At 40.4% G+C, this 23,774-nt stretch overlaps 1 protein-coding gene across 4 annotated transcripts in view; it reads left to right on the top strand.

Annotated features, from left to right (window-relative positions):
• FGD5 (FYVE, RhoGEF and PH domain containing 5) overlaps window positions 1–23,100 on the top strand; it is a 162,121-nt gene extending 139,021 nt beyond the window's left edge. For 3 of the 4 annotated variants that reach the window (XM_020802797.3, XM_072989496.2, XM_072989495.2), the window contains exons 12-21: window positions 643–711; window positions 6,064–6,147; window positions 9,804–9,883; window positions 14,815–14,914; window positions 16,513–16,650; window positions 18,329–18,431; window positions 18,973–19,103; window positions 20,874–21,002; window positions 21,468–21,616; window positions 22,738–23,100. In XM_020802797.3, the coding sequence (XP_020658456.3) occupies window positions 643–711; window positions 6,064–6,147; window positions 9,804–9,883; window positions 14,815–14,914; window positions 16,513–16,650; window positions 18,329–18,431; window positions 18,973–19,103; window positions 20,874–21,002; window positions 21,468–21,616; window positions 22,738–22,774 (1,020 nt within the window). In that variant the 3' untranslated portion in view covers window positions 22,775–23,100. The remainder of the gene's footprint in view (window positions 1–642; window positions 712–6,063; window positions 6,148–9,803; window positions 9,884–14,814; window positions 14,915–16,512; window positions 16,651–18,328; window positions 18,432–18,972; window positions 19,104–20,873; window positions 21,003–21,467; window positions 21,617–22,737) is intronic. The other variant, XM_072989497.2, reaches the window with a different exon arrangement.
• The last annotated feature ends 674 nt before the right edge of the window (window positions 23,101–23,774 follow it).

Here is a 23,774-nt window from a genome sequence, read left to right as displayed (position 1 = left end):
TCAGGTCCTTTCATAAGGAAATGAAGGGCACTGTAACTTTTGATGGCTCAACAAACACTTTGGAACTGCAACAGGTGTCTATCTCCAGACTAGATCAGATGGAAAGCTCTTTAATCTCTCTATCTCTGCTATCTTTTAGTTCAAGAGTAAAACACTTTTAATTCTTGCAGTCTTTTTGATCAAGATATATCTTTAAGCTTTTACAGTATTTTGCCTTTTCCTTTTACCTCTGTATTTTATGATGTTATTATTGGTTACACTGCTTTTCTTTCTTGAGAGAGCATTCCTTGTAAATCTGCTCTACATGTATGATGGACATGAGGGCCCACTTTTAATTCATAAGGTAGCTGTCTTTGTGTAGGTATTTGCAGTGGCTTACCAAAAACTATATATATAGTGAAGCAACTGCCTGAATGTGTATGTGTGTGTGTGTGTGTGTGTGTGTGTGTGTGTGTGTGTGTGTGTGTGTGTGTGTGTGTGTGTGTGTGTGTGAATATATGAATATTTAAGGCAGTGATACCAGCACATGGGGTGGGGTTAGTGAATCAGGTGTATGTTGAGAGAACACTCTTGTTCTCTCCTGAGCCCTTGAATAGTCTACAAAAGTAAGATGTACTAATACTTCTGTATTTCCCCCCTCAGGTATTTCTTAAAGAAGGAACATTGATGAAAGTGTCTGGGAAAAACAGGCACCCTCGACATTTGTTCTTGGTAAGAATATTAGGGTACTTTTCTTGTTGCTGCTCTTTTGTACTTCAGCCAGAAGTAAATGAGTGAAACTGGATACAGTGGTGCCTCACTTGACGACGTTAATTTATTCCAGTGAAATCGCTGTAGAGCGAAAATGTCGTCAAACGAAATAAAAAACCCCATTGAAACGCATTGAAAACCATTCAATGCGCTCCAATGGGCTGAATACCTGCTCCATTGGAAGATCCTCCATACGGCAGCCATTTTCAGTCCCTGTAAAGTGAGGTATCCGTCCTAGATATGTTGAATTCCGTTAAGTCTTCAAAACCAAGTCTACTTTGTATCAGCCTTTGCAAGATCCAGCTGTTGAGATACTCTCAGCCAAGACTCGTGTGTTATTGTTGTTTTCCTGGATGTTTTACTCTGGAGCACATGAAGACTTATTCATGGCTAGCCTGCCTCTGAGCAGGGCAGTGGACATTCCTCCCTCCAATGAGTTGAGTGGCTTTTGCTTAGCACTGTTGTGGCCATAGCAGGCAAGATTTCTAGTTACCAGGATAGTCCCTTGTTTATCCTTTTCCTGCTTGTTCAGGGAAGCAGCAGTGGAAGACATAAAGATCTCCCTAGTTTCAATTATGCTTTTCAAGGTTTATCCTTGCTATAAAAATGGTAGTGATAGAGTTACTGTTGTAGCTGAAACAAAGTGTGCATTGAAATGAGAGTAAATTTTACAATTAGAGGGGCTACAGGGCAGACGTTTCTGAGGGAGCTATGAGTCTAGGTGTCTGTTGGACGTTTTGCAGTGTAGAATAAAACTGGTTGTTCACTGCAGGGGAGAAATAATAATAATCCCTTGGCAGCTGGAGATACAGGGAAAGTGTGTTCTTGTAGCTTTTAATAGACCCATGAATATACACCAATGACAGTTTTTCTGCTACCCTGCCAGAAATGAACTGCATGATCAGGCATACATGTTGTTGAGAAAGACAATCTAGAGTTAGACTGAAAATAGTATTTGGGATGAAGCAAAAGACAGTGCAATACGGCTGTGCAGTCCTATGCCTGTGATTTTTCAAAAACAGTTTTCCAGGTAATGAACTTCCAGAAAGTAAAATGGCTGAAAAACTATTTTTGGTTGTGTTTCTATACGATCAGTTAACCTAAAGGTCATCAGTAGGTCTGGTGAGAATATCACAATTAGGTTTGTAATCCTTATTCACATGGCAAGCTAATGTGCATAGGATGTGTGTATACTAGAGATGGCTCCTTTTACACTGCTCAGCTGTGACGGACAGGTTAGGGCAGGGCTGAACGCTACAGGCAGCATATAAATATTTTATTTAGATAGATAGGTAGATAAACAGGCAGAGGCAGAGGTAGACGTAAAAACAAAGTATAGACAAGCGTTGAATAAAAGGGATTACCAGAATAAAGATAATCTTGGTCAAGTTGGTGGACATGTTTTAAAGGAAGCAGTGATGCTCCATAAGTTGGCCAGCACACTGTCATATTCAGGATGTTTATACAGTAGTACCTCAGTTTACGAAATTAATATGTTCTCCAGAAAATTATGTAATGCAGACATTTCGTAAACCAACATGTGGATTGCCATAGCAGTGGTGGCGGTGCTCTAAACATCCAGGCATGGGGAAACTTCCTTCGCAAACCAAAAGAAACTGAGGCATTATTTCAAACGGATTTCCATTAACCAGAAATTACATAAACTGAGGTGTACGTAAACCAAGGTACTACTGTATTATAAAGTGCTTCTGAAACAAGATGGCTGCTGTTCTAGTATAAAGCCAGCAATCACATTCATATAACTCTTTTGTATAGACCAAATCTGGCATCAGCCTGCAGCATCCCCCTCCCCATGCTGGCAAGCTGAGCAAGTTAATTTGAATGTCGTAGTGGCAAGTCATGGCTAGTGAGGCTTTAGAAGAAATTATAGACACATTTCCTTAAATGTAAAGACAAAACAGATGGGAAATAACTCTAATGGGCAATTAACAAACACAGCCACCATTAATGTTTAATAAAACTGAGGGATACTAATCATGGCTACCATAGCAACAGTACACCAGGGTGGCTTCCCTAATCAACACCAACCGTAGAATGTCTTGGGCTTTGTGGAAATATTTCATATAAATAAAATAAGCAGGATTTGCAGCCAAATGGTGCAGCAGTGCATGCTGGGAGAAGCCTGACAGTGCCTCGCACAAACTAATTTTTTGGTTGGTAGGGTGCCTTTCATTAGCTGTCTCTTCTGTAACTTGGGCTGACCTCAAACTATGTGGCTGCATTAACGGGCAATGGAGGCCACAACCTCTACCCATAATTAACTTTGAATATTCAAGGGAAGCTACAACCAAATTCTCTCATGTATTTTCTCCGCCGGAACCATCTCATTGTACAGGTTAAACTACCAGCTGAACGAACCAAGAAAATTTTTGTGACTTAGTAATAAAATTGACTTCTCTAGATACTCTTCCCTTGGCATTGATTTTTACAAACCCACATTTAATCTTCCTTTAAAAAGCACAATCTAGTGGAAGTCATTACAGCACACCATTCTTTAATAGCCAGGGTCTTGCTTCCTATAACCTTACTGATCCAACTTCTAAAAGGATGCAATGAATTTGTCTCTGTGGGTCTGTTCAGCCCTTGCTAAACTGGGATTTATGAGATCATGTCAGTTTGTGTATGGGGAGGTTACTGTGTAGAAGAGATTCATGTGTGCTGGATGGGTGATTTAAGAACCAATAGCCAAATGATACAGAAACTTCCTTGAGAAGCTCCTTTTTTTACGTTGTTATATGAAAAGTCTATCATCGAAACTGCGGAATTAAAATCTTGAACTGTAGTTAGTGCAGGATAGTAAGACCTCAGATCTGGTAGAGTTGATCAGAGAGCAGAGCAAATCTGAGGTATGGGAGGGAATGGATGTGTTGATTGTTCCACTTCTTTATTGACTGTTTCACCAATGTTTACGCTTTGAACTTCAGAGGTATATTGCCTGCTTTTCAGCTATAAGGTGAGCCATACGTCACATTTCCCATTAAAGGGACTTCAAGTTCCCTGATTAGGAAAGCCACACAAGCCTCTGAGATCCTCTTTACCAGGCACAGTAAAAATACTCGATCATGCAGACAAAGCATACTGATTCCATGTAAGGCAGCGCTGTACGTCACTGCTGCGGTGGCTCAACTTTGTTTCCCTAATCCTCAGCTGAATAAACACCTCCTATCTCTTAACCTCTTATGTTGCAGAGCAAGGCTACAGCTCTGTATGTGTGTTATGAGATTTCTTTATCAGGGTCTTTCTTCTTGTCCAAAGTGCTGCCTAATGGACTTTCCTTTCCTTTCCAAGGCTCCTATGACACACCTCATCCATTACTGCTGTTTTGTAGTATGTTGGCTCTTTTACTTGCACATTCTTTTTTTCCTCTTTATTATTGATTCAGTTTTATTTTCCAATTACAACTCTGTGTCTTGGGTTTTTCGTCCCTTGTTTAGTCAGGCTCCATTTAGGGTCACTGCTCTCCAGGCTAAACCCAAAATAATAATTAAAACAAAATACCAGACAGATCAAGCCTTCAGAGAAGATGTTTTCTGCCAATTGTGCAACCTATAGATCAGGCCCCCAAGGAGGAGCAAATGAAAGGCGGTCGATGGACAAAGTCTTGCTGAGGCAGTTCAAGGCGGGTCTACCCAGGGCTCAGTAAATTGGCCTTTGGCACAGAAAGACATTGTATCCAGACAGACGGTACCAGTTTGTATCCTCTGTCTGGATATATAGGATATATCCAAGCAACTGAAGAAGGTGGAAGCCAAAATGTTTTGCTTTAATAGTTTATTGCTTAAATACTTTTGCTTGTCACTCTTACAGGACTCTTAATAGACATACGTAGATGTAGATGTATATATCTTTTTTTCGTAGCTCTTACAGAGTCATTGATTCTCTATGGAGAAGGGGAGATGCTAGCAAGATTTTCAGTGTTTTAATTACTTCTTTGCTGGCTGGATAGCTCATTAAGTTGAGTTTCTGGAGCCAGGGGTTGGGAGTTCAATTCCACTGTGCTTCCTAAAAGCCAGCTCGTGTGGCCTTGGGCAAGCTGTACAGTCCTAGGATGCCCACAGAAGAAGAGAATGATAAAGTATTTCTGCATATGCTCTACCTAATAAACCCTGGAAAGGATCTCTGTAAGTCAAAATTGATTTGATAGAATGTGATTATCATAGTTATATTTCATAATAAGAATTACAACAGTAGTTATCAAATGTTTTGAAACTACTGGGTAAAGTAATACACAGCAACATAGATACAGTTAGATAAAATAAAGCAGTTAAGTCTACTGAAGAGTAAGGTACAACATGGGAAAAGGTGAAATACTTAGATTATCAATAAGTTATTCAGAACAACTGCTATGCTGGTCAGCTAGTCTGTTTCATAAAGACATGTGCTGTAGTTCCAAACATGTACTGAGTTGCAAAAATGACTGAAGTCAAATAAATGTGCTTTAGATTTTTCTGTCAGTCAGGAGCATAAATAGTGAACGATACATTTGACATTGAAAATGTTGGCTGCCTCGTTAACTGCTAGTGTCCATGGTCATTATCACTTAAAAGCATCCAGTATTTTAGTTTGAAAAGAAAATGCATCTCCAAAGCTGCTAGGAGGTTTTGAGATAGTAAATAGTATTTATTGCTTCGAGCTTTCCTGACAAAGAAACATGGCTACCCAATGTTCCTGAAGGATTAAAGGAATGATGGAATATGTACTTATTTTTAATTAGGATTGGTTTGGCACTGCAGTGCAGCATGAGTGCTCTTAGAGAGCACATAGCTAGCAAATACAGTACCCTTTTTTAAATATTAAAATACTGATGTACAAAAATTCTCAAAATGTTGCAGTAGCCTTGGGATTAGTGAGACTCTGACAGAACCATGCATTTGACAGCAACGGCTAGCTGGGGAAGGCTTCTGAAACATTGCCTCTCCGTTTTCATTTTGACACAAGAGCCAGGAGAGATGCTTGGATCCTACCCGAGCCAATAAGTGCTGTCTGCTTGTTGCAGTACAAACTGAAATGGCCAATTGCGCTCAAGCACTTGGCCCACTGGAAGCTGGTATACAGATATGGGATTAAGCTGGGCTTGGATGACAAGGAGGCAATAACTCTGTCACATTCCAAGCTCTGCCCAAATCCAACCAGTCCTGCTTCACAACATGGCAATTTGGTCCTTACAGCATTTGGAGACCAGACTGTTCTTCAGCAACAATCCAGAGTGCAATCCTTGTACTGGATGTAGCATGCCAAGGGGATGTGACCGGCATATTGCAAGTAATTGCTTTGGTTGTTCTCTTCATACAGATGAATGATGTTCTGCTGTATACATATCCCCAGAAGGATGGCAAATATCGTCTTAAGAGCACCTTGGCTGTGTCTGGCATGAGGGTAAGCACTGTATTTCATTTAGCTGAAAACCTTTTAATTTTCTTTGCTTGGAAGGAAAGTGCAGGGCATTTTGTCTTTCAAGTTATCTTTGTTACAAGGATAAAATGGGAAATACATAAATTACAGAAGTATAAAACCATTTCAGGAGTGGCCAGCAAGCATGTCAGTGAAGTCCTACTGAGGTAGCCTGCCAAGCTGTTGCTTATGAATTAATTGAAACTAGGTGTTTGATCTAGTCAGGATCCCAGGTGTGCTTCTGTTGGTTGAGGGCTGCTTAAGGAGTTGGAACCACAGAGCAAGAAAGAAGTCCTTTGCTACATCACCATAAAGTTAAACAATGGCTGGAACTTTGTTGCTTAGTATAATAAGTTGCACTAGAATAGGCCCATTAAATCAGTGTTAATTTGGTGAGTCAGCATTTCCATAAGTTTCACTGATTCAAATAGGCTTACTCAAATTGCAAATTACTTTTGTGTAGTAAGTCATGACTAGAGTAGGCCCATTTGAAACCATAGAACTGACAGGGGAGTTGACTCACCAGAACCCCACTGATTTTTCGGGTCTACTCTGGTGTGGCTCACTACACTAAGCAACAGGATTTCAGCCACTGTCTATTAGAACTATCAAAATAAGAAAAAAAATAAACTTCAGTAACATTACCTAACATTACCTACTTAAAATAAGTTTGATGAATTTTTTTCATGCTTCACAATAGGTATTAAAAATGCCCTTTATTGTAGGTGGGGACCTTTACATAATTCCTTGTTTCCTGTTTTGTAGAAGGATGGTAAAGGGTGGATAAACAAACAAAAGGAAAGGTCTAGATCAGTAATGGGGAACCATTTTAAGCCTGAATGCCCAAACTGGGGGGAAAAAAACACCAGTGGGTGTCAGCAGAAGTGGCAGCAGCAGAAGGGGAAGTGGCAGCAGAAGCAGGAATCCCGGGTACGGAGGTACCTCCAGACCCCACTCTGGATCCACCTCAAGTTATGCCCAACTCTGCCACTACCTATAGCTTGCCAGCCCACCAGCACCAGCTGCTCCAGATCCTGGCCCGCTGCCTGTCATGATGCTAGCACCACGGCAGCATCTGCCTCCTCAGGTTTGACTGCTAAGGGTAGCAATCCATTGACGTATGGCTCACATACCCACAGAGAGGGCTCTGCATGCCAGCTGTGGCATGCATGCCATAGGTTCACCATTGCTGGTCTAGATGAACAACACATGATATATTACACCATGTCATGATTTATATATTTTACAAAAATAAAAAACAAAATGGAGAGGACATGTGTGAAAAATTAAGTGCACTCTATGATTTATTAGCTTGCAGAACTACCTTTAGCAGCAATAACTTGAAGTAATTGTTTTCTGTATGACTTTATCAGTCTCTCACATCATTGTGGAGGTACTTTGGCCCACTCTTGCTTACAATGTTGCTTCAGTTGATTGACATTTGCAGGCATTTGATTATGCACAACTCTCTTAAGGTCCCACCAGCATATTTCAATGAGGTTGAGGTCTGGACTTTGACTGGACCATTACAAAACCTTGATTCTTTTCTTTTTCAGACATTCTGTTGTAGGTTTGCTGGGATCATTGTCCTGTTACACAACCCAGTTTCAGCCAAGCTTTAGCTGTCAGACAGATGACCTAACATATGAATCTAGAATATTTTGGTATACAGAGAAGTTCATGGTTGACTTAATGACTGTAAGGTGGCCAGATCCTATGGCTGCAAAACAAGCCTAAATCATCACACCTCCACCATTGTGCTTGATGGTATGAGGTGTTTGAGCTGATACGCTGTGTTTGGTTTTCGCCAGATGTGGTGCTATGCATTATGGCCAAATATCTCCACGTTAGCCTCATCTGTCCAAAGTACATTGTTCCAGAAAACTTGTGGTTTGTCCAGATGCAACTTTGCAAACCTAAGCCATGCTGCCATGTTCTTTAGATGCTTTCTCCTGGCAACCCTCCCAAACAAACTATACATGATCATTCTTGTTCAATGAATTTCCTTGGATGTCCACTCCTGGGAAGATTGGCAACTTCTTGAATGCTTTCCACCTGTGAATACTCTTTCTCACTGTAGAATGAGGGACTTTAAATTGTTCAGAAATGGCCTTATAAGCCTTCCCAGATTGATGGGCAGCAACAATTGCTTCTCTACTATCCTTGCTGATGTATTTTGTCCTTAGCATTGTGTTAACACACACTTGAATGCTCCAGACCAGCAAACTGCTAAAACGTCCGATTTCATAGAGGTGGTTCAATTACTCAAGGGCATTTAGTTAGCAGCACCTGGCTATTACAGTGGTGCCTTGCTTAACGGGCGCCCCGTTTAACGATGAAATCGCATAGTGATGAAGATTTTGCGATCGCTTTTGTGATCGCTTTGCGATGGTCTGAATGGGGTTTTTTTGCTTTGCGATGATCGGTTCCCTGTTTCGCTTACCGATCATCGCAAAGCAATTATTTTAAAACAGCTTATTGGTGGTTCCAAAATGGCCACCGGGTAAAGAAATGGCTGCCCACTGTGTTTAGGGACGGATTCCTCACTTACCGGGCAGTGAAAATGGCCACTGTATGGAGGATCTTCGCTTAAAGGTCAGTTTTAAGCCCACAGGAACGCATTGAAGGCGTTTCAATGCATTCCTATGGGCTTTTTTAAATCGCATAGCGACAAAAGCGCTTAGCAATGATTTTTGCTGCACCGATTAACGTTGCTATGTGAGGCACCACTGTACTTAGCAGTTTAATTCCTATGGAAGCTGTAATGGTGTACCTACTGTTTTTCCATTTTGGCTTTATTTTTATAAAATACGTAAATCATGACATGGTATAATATGTCATATGTTTTTGTTCATCTGAGGTTGTATTTACCTAATTTTCAGACCTGCTAAAGGCGAGATGATTTTTATTATGTCCTGATACATAAAACCATAGACTTTGAGGAGGGTGTGCTTTCTTTTTCACACAATTATATGCTATTTTACTAAAGTACTTTATAATGTTTCCCATTATTTTGGTTAACAAACTGATGTAATGTGAGTAAATTATCATCTTTTCATTTGATGGAGATTGGAAGACAGAGGCTGGATAGCCACCTCTTGGACATGTTCTAGCTTTGGAATATGTGCATTGAACAGATGGTTGGATTAGATGATATACAATCTAACCCCATAAAATGTTATGCAACAGGAAACCTGTTGGTCTTCCAGTTGCCCCAGAACTAATTGTGCTTTAGCTACAGTGGATTGTGCACAAGAACCCTTGAAGAAAGTTGCACCTAAAGCTTTTTTTGCATTAAGCTGTGATAAGTGAGTCAGTTCCCCATCATTCCTGGCAACATTTTTTCTTTTAAATAAAATATAAACCAGTCCACTTGGTTAGTCTTTCTCTTGAGTTTACATGAGTTTCAAGAGACGTCCATCTCCCTGGGAGGTCGATCCCTTATGGGTTTTTTTTTTCTGTGAACCCTTTATGGAAGCCAAACTGTAAGAACATTAGAGTTCTTCGGAGGCAACTGCAGAAGTGGTCATATAGCTCCTGTTACATGAATGAGGAGAGATGAAAGTGACTACATATATTCTGGACACTGAATCATTTAACCTGTTTACTTCCTTCATGCAAATGCCATTTTCCCTCCTTAGGTTAGCCGTCCAGTGACAGAAAAGGCCCAAAATGTTCTGAAGATTGAATACGCTGAAAATTGCCTAACTTTATCAGCAAGGTAGGTAGTATCATGTCACTATTCATTTTTTAAATATTGAATTTCTAGACAAGTGCTCCCCCCACACCCAGATCTAATTGTCTCACTATATTTAAAACCCATTAATAACCATAGTTTGTGGCAGATAATGGCTGGGTGTTTGACTATAAAGAAGGCATTCATTTTAAATATATGGCTTAGAAGACACAACTATCTCAGCACTTCTAATGAGCCAACGGCAGTTCAGAAGATCTCAGACAGAGAGGGAAGAGCAGGAAATCTATTTCTGATAGACTCATGATCTGTGTCTTGATCTTTTGCAATTTTTTTCTCTGTCACACTTTTTCTGCTTCATTTCACTTGTCATGTCCTTGAGGTAACTGGAGGACTAATGAAAAGCAGTAATTAGCTAATTCTCCTCAGTGAATTTAAATGCATTTTATAGTACTTATATGACAGAAGAAAATTTTAAAACTTTACTGACAATATAATGAAGTCTCTGTTTACAAGGAGCCTTCCTCATGATGAGTTAATGACCATCATAATCAAGAAGTACATGGAGATCACAGGGTTGTCTCATGGTCATATCAATGGACGCTTGGTGGCATGATGGATGGCACCTGGGCCCAAAGAAGAAAAGTTAGGTCCTGGAAACTGACATTCAGCCTTGGTTGTGCATTTGTGCCAAAAGGAAGAATCCCCTAGCTAACAGCAGTGTGTTGCTCTACACCCTTGGACTGTGAGGGTCTGGGATCTGGATTAGAGATGGAATATCCACATGTCTCCCAGAGGAGATGAATATGAATATTGGCATCACAGGTGGCTGGGCCAGTTGGACGCTCCCCCCTGAACTGGGCTGTCCACTTACTGCTTGTGGTGTGGTGCATACAGCTGTCATCGTTTGTGCTGCGCCAAGCGCAGAAGTAGCCCGGCCTGGGCTTCCCTGACTGCCTGCACTGCTGACCACTCAATAACTGAGTGAGGAGACTTGTCATTCCACCTCCTCACCAGATTGGTCAGCAATGCAGGGAGGCATGGAAGCCCCAGACAGGCTACTTCTGTGATATGCGTGGTGCAAATGACAACGGCTGCACGTCCCGCAAGCAGTAAGTGGATACCCCAGTTCTTGGGGGAGGGTCCAATTGGCCTGGCCACATGTCATGACAATATTTGTGTTCATCTCCCCTGAGAGGTTGGTCCTGCCTTCAACTAATCTGGATAGTTTGAAAGCAGCACCAACTCTTCAGTCCAATGCAATAGGGTTAAGCTTAAGGGAGGACTCCTTGTTCTGCCATTCTGCTCTACCAAGTGGGACTCTGGAAGTAAATTTATTGGTAGGCTGCATGCATCCTCCACTTGTTGAAACACAGCCCTGAAAATTGCTTTGTGTTTGAGTGAGAAGTGGTTAACTGGTGAAAAAAGACTGAGCTTCTAGGATTTTTCAGTTGCTTGGTGTCACTACATGAATAGTAGTGAACACAAGAGGATATCGACCATCTCAACTGTTGCCATTGGTGTTGTCAATATTTACTTTACTTTACTTTATTTAGACTTATACCCCGCCCCTCTAGACAAAGTCTACTCGGGGTGGCTTATAAAAAATGATAAAATACAATAAAATATACTTACTAAAAACATAATAATACAATAAACTAACAGGTGGATATGTACATTATCAAGACGGGGAACTAAAGAACGAAACAGTTAATTGACTGGAGGGAAGGCCTGCCTAAAGAGCCAAGTTTTTGAATGGCTTTTAAAACACCCAGTGAGGGAGCCAGGCGGATTTCCGTTGGTAAAGTATTCCACAGCCAAGGGGCCACTGCCGAGAAGGCCCGTTTTTTTGTTCTTTCTTTCCGGGCCTCTCTCGGCGTAAAGCCCCTCAGCCTTTATTTAGGCTTCCCTTTGTATGTAAAGCTTGACATCCTTTCTCCTGTTGGCAATGTGAGCAGAATACTGTGCAGCCATTTCCTGGGTTTTTGAACTGTGGGTACAGAAGCACAATATCCCACATTCATAAACCAGATGCGCTTTGAAGAATTGAATCTACCACTGACATTCCTTGCCATCTCTACTTTATTGTTTAGCTGGCTGGCAATACAGTTAGTTCAACTGCAAAAAAAATGAATGTGATTCTTTGTGCTTCATCTGCCTATCAGACACACAGTCACAACCAGGCACTGCTTCATAATAACAGGACTTTAGATAGTTTAGCAAAAGGTCATGCCATAAATTATCTCCAGGCTGCTGTGGCATTGAGCCTTGTAATGGATTCCCTTTTGCTGTGAGTTCCCATGTTGCACTGATTAACCCCTACTACCCACCAATGCTTAGTAACAATGCTTAGTAACATAATTCTAGTTAGCACATGTGCATTGTAAAAGGCAAACAAGCCTTCATACAGAGGGATCATAAGACCATCATAAGGCTAGACATTAGAGATCCTAGGCTGGAGAAGGTTCTAGTACATGTATCGAGGGCTGTTCAATGATCTCTGCCCGAAAAACCCCAATGATGTGCTCCATACATGGGGAAAATTGTTACCCATTAACAAAACGAAGTTGTCTGAGCTCTCTTGTTAAGGGTATCATCACTCTTAAGTAATGTTGTGATTCAAAAATGTAGTTTGATTGAGGAAAGAACAAATAAAAGATCTGCTGGGAACCAAGCTTTAGTTGATGTGCAGGTGGCTTAAGCTTGGCTCATATGCACTTTCCTCTCTCAAAGCTAACCTAATATATATTAAATACTGTGAAGTTGGTGACAGGTTACCTTTATGCTGTGGTTTGTTTTCTTGCACATTGAATGCCCTGGATGTTATGCCTTACATTTTCTCTGCATTTATGCATGAAAAGAAAATTAGAAAATGCAGTGGTGTGGCTGTGCATATATTTGTTTACGGAATGATGCAAAGACCAGTCATATTTTTACTACTTCCTGCCTACATTTATTTTCAGATCCTCTTCCCCTCTGCTTCGTAGCCCACAGCCATGATTCGTTGTACAAATGAATATAGTCAGTTAAATGGCATTATATACTATTTATTTCCAGAAATTATGTATGTGTTCGCAGGTTGCAGCTAATATTTTTTTACTGGTAAGCCACTTACGTCTTTATAGTGGAAGCTTTTCCTAGCATGCAGTTGTGGTGTTGTATGTGTTGAAGAGAGACTTCCCCTGCTAATGTTTTGTTAAAGCAGTTAGCAGAGATACAGGAGTCCTGTCATTAAAAAACATGACAACATGCATATCAGGAAGTCTTTGAGACAGAAGGAAAAGGAGGAGTGTGGAAAGTAAGCAAGGCCGTGAACGTTGCCCATGTGGTGTGATGTACAGTGTCTTATTTCACAATGCCACTGTCTTGGGTCCACTTTTTGTCAGCAGGGTCATTGAGCTTTATTATAGCAGCTGATGTTTTCCACAGTTAAATGCTCACTCATGGGGTGTGTGGGGATTTCGTCTCAGCCAAGCGTCATTGATCAGCTCTTGGTTTTCTCCTACAAAAGATATACTAGTCTCAAATGCCTTTGTTTGGTACCATGTGATGAAGACAGAGAGCTCACAACAGAAATACAGCCAGCCCAATACTGGTGCTACTGGGAACTTTCTGTGGAAGCTGAGCAGATAGCTTTAAAATTAATGCTAACAGATTCCAGAATTGCACAGCTTCCTGTGAAACATTGACAAAGTTACCAGAATCCTTCACCATTTAGTTACAGAATTCCTTTGCTCCAACCTGGAGGTGTTGTATTGTGGCAAGGGGAGTTTAATTTGACTGTATTCTTGGTAGGTCTCATTCCCCACCCTAGGCAATGAAAACATTACAAAATATTAAAATCCAGCAAAACCGTAGCACTGTGTAAAAATCCAACAGATGGTTTATAATGGCAAGAATTTTGTTACTTAAGACTGCCACGATAAATCCATCAACATAAATATCAGCTGTGAATGATTGCCAGTTAAGACATCAGCATAGTCATTTGCTATCTGCATGACTGGAACACAGCAACAAATGCCTGCATTGAAATCGTAATGTGTTGCAATACACAGCTGGAATTTATGCCAATTGATTTACACTGGAGTCCTTTCTTAGTTGGACTGCAGCCAATAAATTTAAATACCAAGGGCGCCCAAAGGCACCTTGCACATATTGCCAGTGGAAACTTGAGAAAAGTAGGAATGCGGGCCAGGCAGGGCTCTTATTGATGCCCTTCAGCCTGACCATATTGGCAGTCATGTGACCATGACCTAGGTCTTCCAAGGGTGTTCCGTCCATAAGGTGATGTTCTCTTTGGCTTCAGACACCAGGTCTCTCCCAGAAAAGAGGGAAGGTTGACACTCCAGTGATAGAGGCAAATTGTTCAGAATGCAGCTTTGTGAGCTGATGAAGAACCTTTAACCCTTTGCTCCAGAAGCAGATGAGACTGAAAGATGAGTGGGTGATTGAACTGTGTGTTTAAGAGGTGGCTTGGATCAGAGTCATGACTTTGGAGAAGATGGGTTAATACTATGTCCTGCATGGCTTTTTAAATCTCAGTCTGCCTTTCTCCCTGGAGACCTGGCATCTCCTCTTTGCCTGTATGGCACTCATCAGGCAGACAGGACTTCCAAAGGGACAAATGAGATTGAAGTCCAGCCAAACAGACAGAAAAGTAGAATTTGCTACCAAGCAGCGGCTCTGCAAATTTCTCATAGTTCAACAGTGACCTCTAATGACCAGTCTGCAAAAGTGTAGGTTTGTATTTCCCATTCTCCTGTCAAAGTGAGATGTTCTCTGTCAGAGAGTGAAATATCAGATTACCCCGAATTTAAAGGCTGCAGCTAATATCCCTTGTGGCCCTCTCTAATGCTTTGGAAGTCAGTCTGGGGAGAGGAAATCTTAAGGAGGAAGTTCAGTCTCAGAGAACCAACAGGGTCCAACGGTGATGGAGATGTCATGTGTTTTCTCCACAGCTCTTGCTCAGAAAGGGATGAGTGGTACAACTGCATCAGCAGAAGCATCCCAGATGACTACAGGGCTCACAGTGCAGCTGGATTTCACAACAGCATTGAAGTAAGAGCAGATCCCAACTGGTTTTCTAACCTATTTGAGGGCGGAGGGGGGGGGGGGAAAGTCCCTTAGGGAAAGGCATTTATCTTACTTTCATGTAGATTGCTCTGCAAAGGTTAAACAATAAAGGTCATTGGAGCATGCGTGCTTAATATTAATTTTGCTGAAGTTGCTGCCAGATTCCTCAACAGTGATGTAGGGAGTAGATTTGGGAGACATGTCCTGGGCATCGAGATGCAGAGGATTTATGGGTTCTGCTAGAATGAGGCTGGAATTGGATAGCCTTTCTTTTCCAAGAATATGTTAACATGTTGCAGCCTATCAAAGACTGAACTGTGCAGGGATGGTGTTACTCCACTTAGTGGCCCTTTGAATATCTGCAGCCCGGATTCTTATGCTTTAACATGATTTAATTTATTTTTATTCTTTTTAAAATTATAGCACATAAGGACATTACAATAACACCACTAAAATTTCTTAGATTATAAAAACTACCTCCAAACTGATATTCGTTAGTTTACCTGACATCAAGTTGTAACCAACTTACAGTGACCCTAATAGGGATTTCAAGGTATGTGAGACATTTAAGGAGTGGTTTTCACTGTTCCACTCCACCAGTAATTTCCATGGCTGAGCAGGGATTCAAATCTAGGTATCCCTAGTCCTCTTTACCACATTGGGAACAAGGTAATATTACACAGTTACTCCTGGAAAGTCACTATATTGATTGATCCCCAAATCCTTTAGCTTCTTTGTGAAAGTAGGGAGAAAATATGCCACTCAGCCTGTATCTGGTAATGCACAATGAATGGCTTTATGGGGAATGTCATGTTGTCCATGACAGTACAGTCTTAGTGTGTTTGTTGTGGATATAATTTTTTGTTTGTATTTTAATCGTGCATGAGAATGAGAAATTGCTTATTTTTCCTTGCCTGCAAAATATTTTCTGGCATTCTCAGTGTGAGATCACATATTTTTCCTAAATTACAAAACAAACAAAGAGATAACTGTTGCCTTATTGGACTTCTCAAAAATTAGCTTGTTTGATCAATTACAGAGTTCTTCCGTTCTCTCGCTTTCTCCTTCCTTCTCTCTTTCTCTCTCTGTATATATGCACACACACACTTTGGTTCAGACAAAGAAAAGTAGTTTTTGTTCACACATTTTGCACCCATCATGGAAACAACCAAAAAAAACCCTCTCGCTCCTTGTCTCTCTTGCATGGTGAAAGTGAGAACTTCAGCAGCAGCTAGCAATTTGGACTTGATAAACTTAGTGTGTTGAGACAGCCTATCTCACTAATAATGAGTTATTTTGCAAGCATTTTTCACTTCTCTGGTGTGTAGAGGGCCATGAAGTGCACTCACAATACACATGCAAAGCACCACATTTGAGGAATATGTTTGTCCTCTCCCCTCAACTGCCACCACAATAAAGATCAGAAAGTAGAGTGCTCAGACCAGCTGATACATGTGTTTACAGTTACGACTTTTTGTATTGAATCATGAAAAGAGTCTAGTCATCACATAAAGCTGAAATGCGGACCTTGTGTTATGTGGGAAAGATAAACCAGTGTGCTCTTGTGTTTTGTTTTTTTCCAGCTGAGGGAAAGATTGGGAATATCTTTAGGTGAGAGGCCTCCAACCCTGGTACCTGTGTCTCATGTCATGATGTGCATGAACTGCGGCTGTGACTTTAAGCTCACGTTGAGGCGTCATCATTGCCATGCATGTGGGAAGGTAAATCTGTTGTGTCAAAATTCAAATTTCCTCAGCAAAAGATTTTGATCAAAATCTACCCAGTAAAAGTTTCTTACAACATGGAACAGGATTCTGCTGTCAAACAGTAAAAGCTTTGCATTTTTCATCTGTACAACCTGGATAACAAGGCAAGGTTAAGATAATTTGCTTTTCTGGGGCAAAGGAGAATGCCGCAAAAATGGCTTGCATTTTAACTCCATACCGATAGTGGCAGCAGGCTAGAGGATGAGGATAGGCTGAGTAACATACACAGAGAAGGGAGTAACAGGTGGACCAGTAGAGAACTGCTGTTCCCCTGCGCTAACATCCACTGTCCAAGGTTGTTGTCTCATTCTGCTGAATGATAGGGCTTGCTGTGATTATCAGATATATAATAAGCACAGATCACTTGCAGCTCCAGTTTAGAGACTGGTAGGGGAATGGCCCTTCCCACAGTGCTGGTTTCACTTTACTTTCTTGATAAGAATATAAGAGCCCTGCTGGATCAGGCCAAGGGCCCATCTAATCCAGCTTCCTGTATCTCACAGTGGCCCCACCAGATGCCTCTGGGAGCACACGAGACAACTAGAGACCTGTCTCCTGATACCCCTCCCCTGCATCTGTCATTTTGAAGGACCTTCCTTTTAAGCCTGGAGATTATACATCCCCATCATGGCTTGTAATTTTAAAACCCTATAAAGCACCCCTCCCCCAGCATCTAGAGACATCAAATTGCAGAAAAGCTTCCCCTGACTCTCCTCTACAATCCATCCAAGTTTGGTGCTGATTGGGTTTAGGACATCCATGTTATACATCCACAAAATGGGTCCCCCCAGGAAAGTGCCCTTCAGCAGCTGTCTTGAGAAAAGCCCGATCTTCACCAAACATGCAGAGCTTGCAGAGGAAAGTCAGGGGACACCTCTCTATAATTTTCATGTCTCTAGGTGTCTGTGAGGCAATTTATAACCCAACAAATCAGTTAATTAAAAATCACTAAAAATCTGTTGATTCATATTTGTCAAGGGTCATCACATCTGACAAATACGAATTAATAAATTAGCAATTTTTGATGAATTTTGCAATAGATTTTTTTTTATTTGGGCCCATCTCTATTGGTGAGTCAATTTCTCCATGAGTTCCATTGATTCAAATGGGCCTCCTCTAATAGTGGCTTACTTTAGCATCCTAAATCACAGTTTTGAATAGGCCCATTTGAATTAATAAAACTGAAGGCGTTGACTGACTCAACAAGCTATTGTTTGTTTGTTTGTTTGTTTATTTATTTATTTATTTATTTATTTATTTATTTATTTATTCATTCATTCATTCATTCATTCATTCATTCATTCATTCATTTATTTATTTATTTATTTATTTATTTATTTATTTATTTATTATAGTGCGATTTACTATGCTAAGCAACAGGACTTTAGTCAGCATAAATATCCAAAGAAGAGATTTTAAAAAATTAAAAATGAAACTTATTTCACTTCTTCAGTCATCCTGGTCTCTTTGTCCCACCTCTGTATCATTTAACGGTCCTTTGCTAAATCATAAATTGCAGGGATTATTCAAAACTAGATACTCCTGCACTGGGACTGCATTCCAATTTCAATTTGCTTCCAGCTTCCATTCATTCTAAGGGTGATTGAGTACACCACATCCTATGCCTTTGCAGATTATTTGTCGAAACTGTTCGAGAAACAAGTATCCCCTGAAGTACCTCAAAGACCGACTAGCAAAAGTCTGTGATGGCTGCTATGCAGAGCTGAAGAGGAGAGGTGGGTTCTTACCCATTCTAGTAAGCTAGGGGTGCACAGACTTTTCAGCCCTGACGACTGCATGCTTTGTTAGCTGGGGGCCAGGGCCTGTACACAAATCTCTTATGAGCAAACCGACCTCAGCTTTGGGGAGAGATCCTAGTGGAAGACTGGGTTCAAGAAACTTTGACTGCCTCCATTACTGGAGAACTTGTCTTTTAGCTTCTGAGAACTACAATCCAAAAAAATACCTGGATTACTCAAGGTTGGGAACCACTGATCTAGTGGACAGCCTTGTGGCACAATGGTTAAGCCACAGTACTGCAGTCATGACTCTGCTCATGGCCTGAGTTTGATCCTGACAAGATTCAGGTAGCAATGTGTAGCCTGTGTAATTATGTTATAAGCTGCCCAGAGAGCGCTTTGAGTACTATAGGTGGGAAACCCATAATCAAGAACAGTAAAATGTGTTGAGAGGGATTAGTCTGAAATTTTGGCTAATGTACTGATGCACCAAATAAAATTTACTTCTATCTGCTTAATTTTTTCCCTATTATTACAGAACGACCAATAAGTATGAGCTTCCCCACAAGTTCATCCAGGTTGTCAAGCAGTGCCTTTTCTTCTGTCTTCCACAATATCCACTACTCGTCCTTCAAAAGGCAAAAGAAAATCCCTTCAGCTCTTTTTGAGGTAGGATCATGGAGGCCTGCAAATAGGCAAAGAAACTAAACAATAAGACACTTTTAATACACAAACCAATATTCAATATTTTCTGTATTGCAGAATTAGGCTGCTCTATGTGCTTAATGTGTCATATGCATTCTGCCAGAGTGTATTCTTGTGCCAAATGTTAACTTTGGGATTAAATCCAATTCCAGCACTGGAATGGAAAATAAAGCAGGGGAGAGATAATAGAAATGTTCAAGTTTTCATTTAATGTCAAAATCTAGAATTCATTATTGCAACTTACTTCTATTCCTGTTTGAAACAAGTTAATTTTTCACTTTCCCACGGCATGCTTCCATGTCATTTTATCACGACTAATATTTACAAAGCTGGCTGGATAACTCAGTGAGTTAAGTAGAGGTTGGGAATTCAATTCCCCACTATGCATCCCAGAAGAACCAGCCTCTGTGGCCATGGGCAAAGTTGTACACTTCCAGGATGCCCGCAGATGAGGAAATGGTAAACCACTTTTGACTACTCTCTACTGAAAAACCCTGGAAAGTGCTGCCATAAATTAGAATTGATTTGACAGCTCACAATTATTATTATTATTATTAATGTTAATACAGTATTTGCAAAAATGAAGTTCCAGTGACTCCCACAAGAGGGCAGCACATAGCCATAGTGATAAGATTGCCTTAGGTGAATTGAGAGTGCAACAATGATTTTGTGGTAGCACAGCAAATCAACATTCTATAAGGCAATTCTACAAATTGTTGGATTCAAATGAGCACCAAATCTGGCACGTTTGTGGCAGAAAATCTCCTCTTGCTCTGTGTCACATATGGGGAAGTTTGGGAAAGGTATTAAAGTTATAGTTATTTAAAAATAACTGCTTTGCTCCCACCCCACCCCATTCAGAAATATGCGATCCTCCATGTGTCCCAGATTTAAAACAGACCACATCTATTGAAAAGACCAAACTTGCTTATCCTGAAAGATAATGATTGGCCACACCCACTTTTGTTATTTAGAAAGCATCCAAGATGCACGGGCTGAAATACTGAGCCTCAAAAAAGACCTTTCAAAAGGGAAGAATGGCTAAACAGATTTTATAAGACTGAGCGTGCATGGTACAGGCTAGCCTGCAGGAGCTTCACAAAATAAAACATTGTATACAATGTAAACAGGGGAGGGATATATTAAGAGAGAAAAGCCAAAGAAATAGACTGAAAAGCCTGATTTTCTCTGAAGAGTTAAATAAACACAGCTTGCCTGAGCTTTACGATGTATTCAGTTTTAGTTTCAGACTCTACCTAACCATTATTTTCTATTCCAGTGAGAAATGCTACTTCACCAACCACTTTCTGTTTACTAAACGTTTTTGACACACGTTGCCAAAAACAGTGGACTATACAAAAAGACCTCTTTGTTTGTCCAGCACCATATAATTACAATGTAGTCACTAACTATTGGATCTTGCTTAGTATCCTTGCATATGAGATGGACAGATATCTTTCTTGTCTAGATAGAGGCAGTTTTATAGTAAGTATCACTTATATTATCCTATGTACCTATTTTTGGCTTGTGCTGCTAGATTGCACAAGGGCTCCCTTCACCTGCAAGCCAGTAAACATCAGTTATGACAACCAGTAGGAATACTTATTTTATAAAAATGTTACCTATTAAAATGGAAAACTATTTAACTTGGAGGGGAGAGTTCTTGGTAAAACCAACAGGCCCCAGTCCAAGCCATCTGTTGTCATTAAATGTTTTGTTGTCATCTATCTATAGGTGGCAGCTTCAGGAGAAGGTTCTTCCATCAGTGGCTATCTCAGCAGATGCAAGAGAGGGAAGAGGCACTGGAAGAAGCTGTGGTTTGTTATCAAAGGCAAAGTGCTCTACACCTACACAGCAAACGAGGTAAGGCCTGCCCCATGAAGAGTATTCTTGGGGTCCTGTAAAATCTTATACCACAGGATCGATAGAACTAGAAAGTGAGTTTGATATGTCAAAAATGTTTAATATTATCTCCCAGAAGAATATAAATTATTTAAAATGGTATGTTTAATGAGCATTAAAACATGCTGCAGACTTCTTTATGGTCATCAGATGGGAAATTCCCAGAGTACCACCTGGAGCACAACTTGGTTTATATTCTTCTATCAGGAAAATGAGGCACTAAAGTCTATTTATAGCAGAATATGGGGAAAAGTTTTTGCACTCGTTTTATATTCTCCAGAATAGAAATAGTGCATCCATAGGCACAAAGACTTTTCAATACATCCTCTTTGAATGGAATCTCACCTTCTCTTCCAAAGACCTCACTTACAACCTTGTGTCTGGTACTCCTCTAAAGGCCCTTTCCCCCTTCTACACTGATTTCAGGATAAAGTCGCCACAGAGAGTATGCCTTTGCTGGGTTTCACAATTGTCCCAGAAAAGGACGACAGAAATATGGATGCAGTTTTCCACCTTTACCACAAGCAAACTCTGTTTTATAGCTTCCGAGCAGAGGATAACAATTCAGCACAGAGGTACTGGGTATCAGTCTGCCCATGATAACCTACTAACCATGGAAAAATTGCTTGCAATGCTTCTCATTCCTCTTATGAGCTCCTTTCTTTTAGAAACCTTTTGCTGCTAAACAGCTGTAACAGCTTTTATTTGCACTTTAACGAGAACCAGCTTTGTCTCAAACAAAGGCATTAACACAGTAGTCAAATTTGCTTGGCCTTGGCAAGATGTCTAGGGTAGTATTGGTTGATCTAATTAATCACCACAAAGGAACTTCATGATGATTAACTTCTGATTTAGCAAATGTGCCTTTAGTAAAATCCTGCATGTTGAAGGAATCCAGGAGTTGCATGAACTGTTGTGCTTTTTTTGGGTGGCCTACAAAAGGTACTGTATTAATATTGACTCTGTGGTTAAATACTTTCTGTATTTCATCTGTGTGGCATATTTTTAATATATGATAAATATATATGAGAAAATACAATCCTATACTAGTCAGAACCAACAGGACTTATTCCCAGCTAAGTCTAGGGACGTGGTGGCGCTGTGGGCTAAACCGCAGAAGCCTGTGCTGCAAGGTCAGAAGACCAAGCAGTCGTAAGATCGAATCCACGCGACAGAGTGAGCAGCCGTCGCTTGTCCCAGCTCCCGCCAACCTAACGGTTCGAAAGCATGCGAATGTGAGTAGATCAATAGGGACCACCTCGGTGGGAAGGTAACAGCGTTCCGTGTCTAAGTCGCACTGGCCATGTGACCACAGAAGATTGTCGAACACGACTGGCCAAAAATTGTCAAGGGGAACCTTTACCTTTAAGTCTAGATAGGGATGTAGCCTAAAACTAATTTATATCTAACCATGTACACAGTGCATACACAGATTTCCCTCCTTTCATACAAACTGTGCTATAGCCACCATCTTTTATTATATACTGTGCAGCAATGAGGGCAAGATATCTCATTTCCTCACTATAACCAAGTTAATGAAAAGCTGGAGATAAAAAATTACCCAAGCTCTCCAATTCTCAAATTTAGCAGATTTTAAAATCAGGCCTGAAAGAGCTGTGCATGTGTACATTTTAATTATGAAATTGGCTTGAAAGAGACATACAATAAGACTTTTGATTTTTCCCCCTTCTTTTAGATGGATTGAAGCCATGGAGGAAGCATCTGTATTATAGCATCATCCAAGCAGACTTTTAATGAACACATTTATATTTGAAACAGCATCCTTCCACTGGAAGAAGCAATGTATATATGCCATTCTGGCTAAATGTACTGAAGAAAACCTGTATAGTTTTTTCTTCCTTCCTCAAATTTACTTTCTTTCTCATGGAAGCTTTTTTTAAAAAACAGTATTTTTGTCTTTTCCCCCCTGCAAGTTCATCCTTCTACATTCTTAAATATGGCTGCATCCTATTCTGAAGATGTAGCATAAATGCTTCCATTTCCCCCCTAAAAGGTATGCTTACTATCAGCAACTCATTAAATTTTGCAACTCATCTAATCAATGTGTCTTTTCTCTCAGCCATGGAACAGAAACACACTGACTCAAACTATATTTTAAAAAGTATTTCTTTTCTTCCTGCCAGAAGAGGTTTGAACCAATGTAACAATGCACTGTCTACGTAGTTAGGGTGAAGCTATGCTGTGCCTATATGAGTTGCTGCCACAAGAAAATGGGTGAAAACACTATTTCAGTAGTGGTGGTGCAATAATCTAACACTAAGTTACATAAATGGTAAGAATTCATTTGCTCAACAGCAATTAGAAAATTCCATTCCATTTTTCATATCGATGAAGACTGCACTCATATTCACGACAAAGGATGTTAATTTATTATAACCCTTTACATAGTTTGAAATTGATTTGCCTAGTAGAATATTATGTTAATAGCTAGTAGAATAAAATACTTTATCATTTTTTCTGAATAAAAAGAGCTGATGTTGTCAGCATATAGCTTCCAAGGCAGAAAGCACTTTGCTTTGGGAAACATATGCCAGAGCTTTTGTAGTCTAGCCAATACACCTCAGGAACCATAAACCATGTCACTCACTTGCTGGAGGCAGGGCTTCCTCACTTACACAGTACAAGGGTGGCTAGACAAATGCAAACACGTCATGCTTGCTACCAGTGTGGTTACTATTTTAGGAGAGAACACATACGAAGATTGGCAGCAGC

The sequence above is a fragment of the Pogona vitticeps genome, chromosome 2 (assembly GCF_051106095.1).
Source record: "Pogona vitticeps strain Pit_001003342236 chromosome 2, PviZW2.1, whole genome shotgun sequence".
NCBI classification, from domain to species: Eukaryota; Metazoa; Chordata; class Lepidosauria; order Squamata; family Agamidae; genus Pogona; species Pogona vitticeps.
This window is presented reverse-complemented; position numbering and strand designations above follow the sequence as displayed.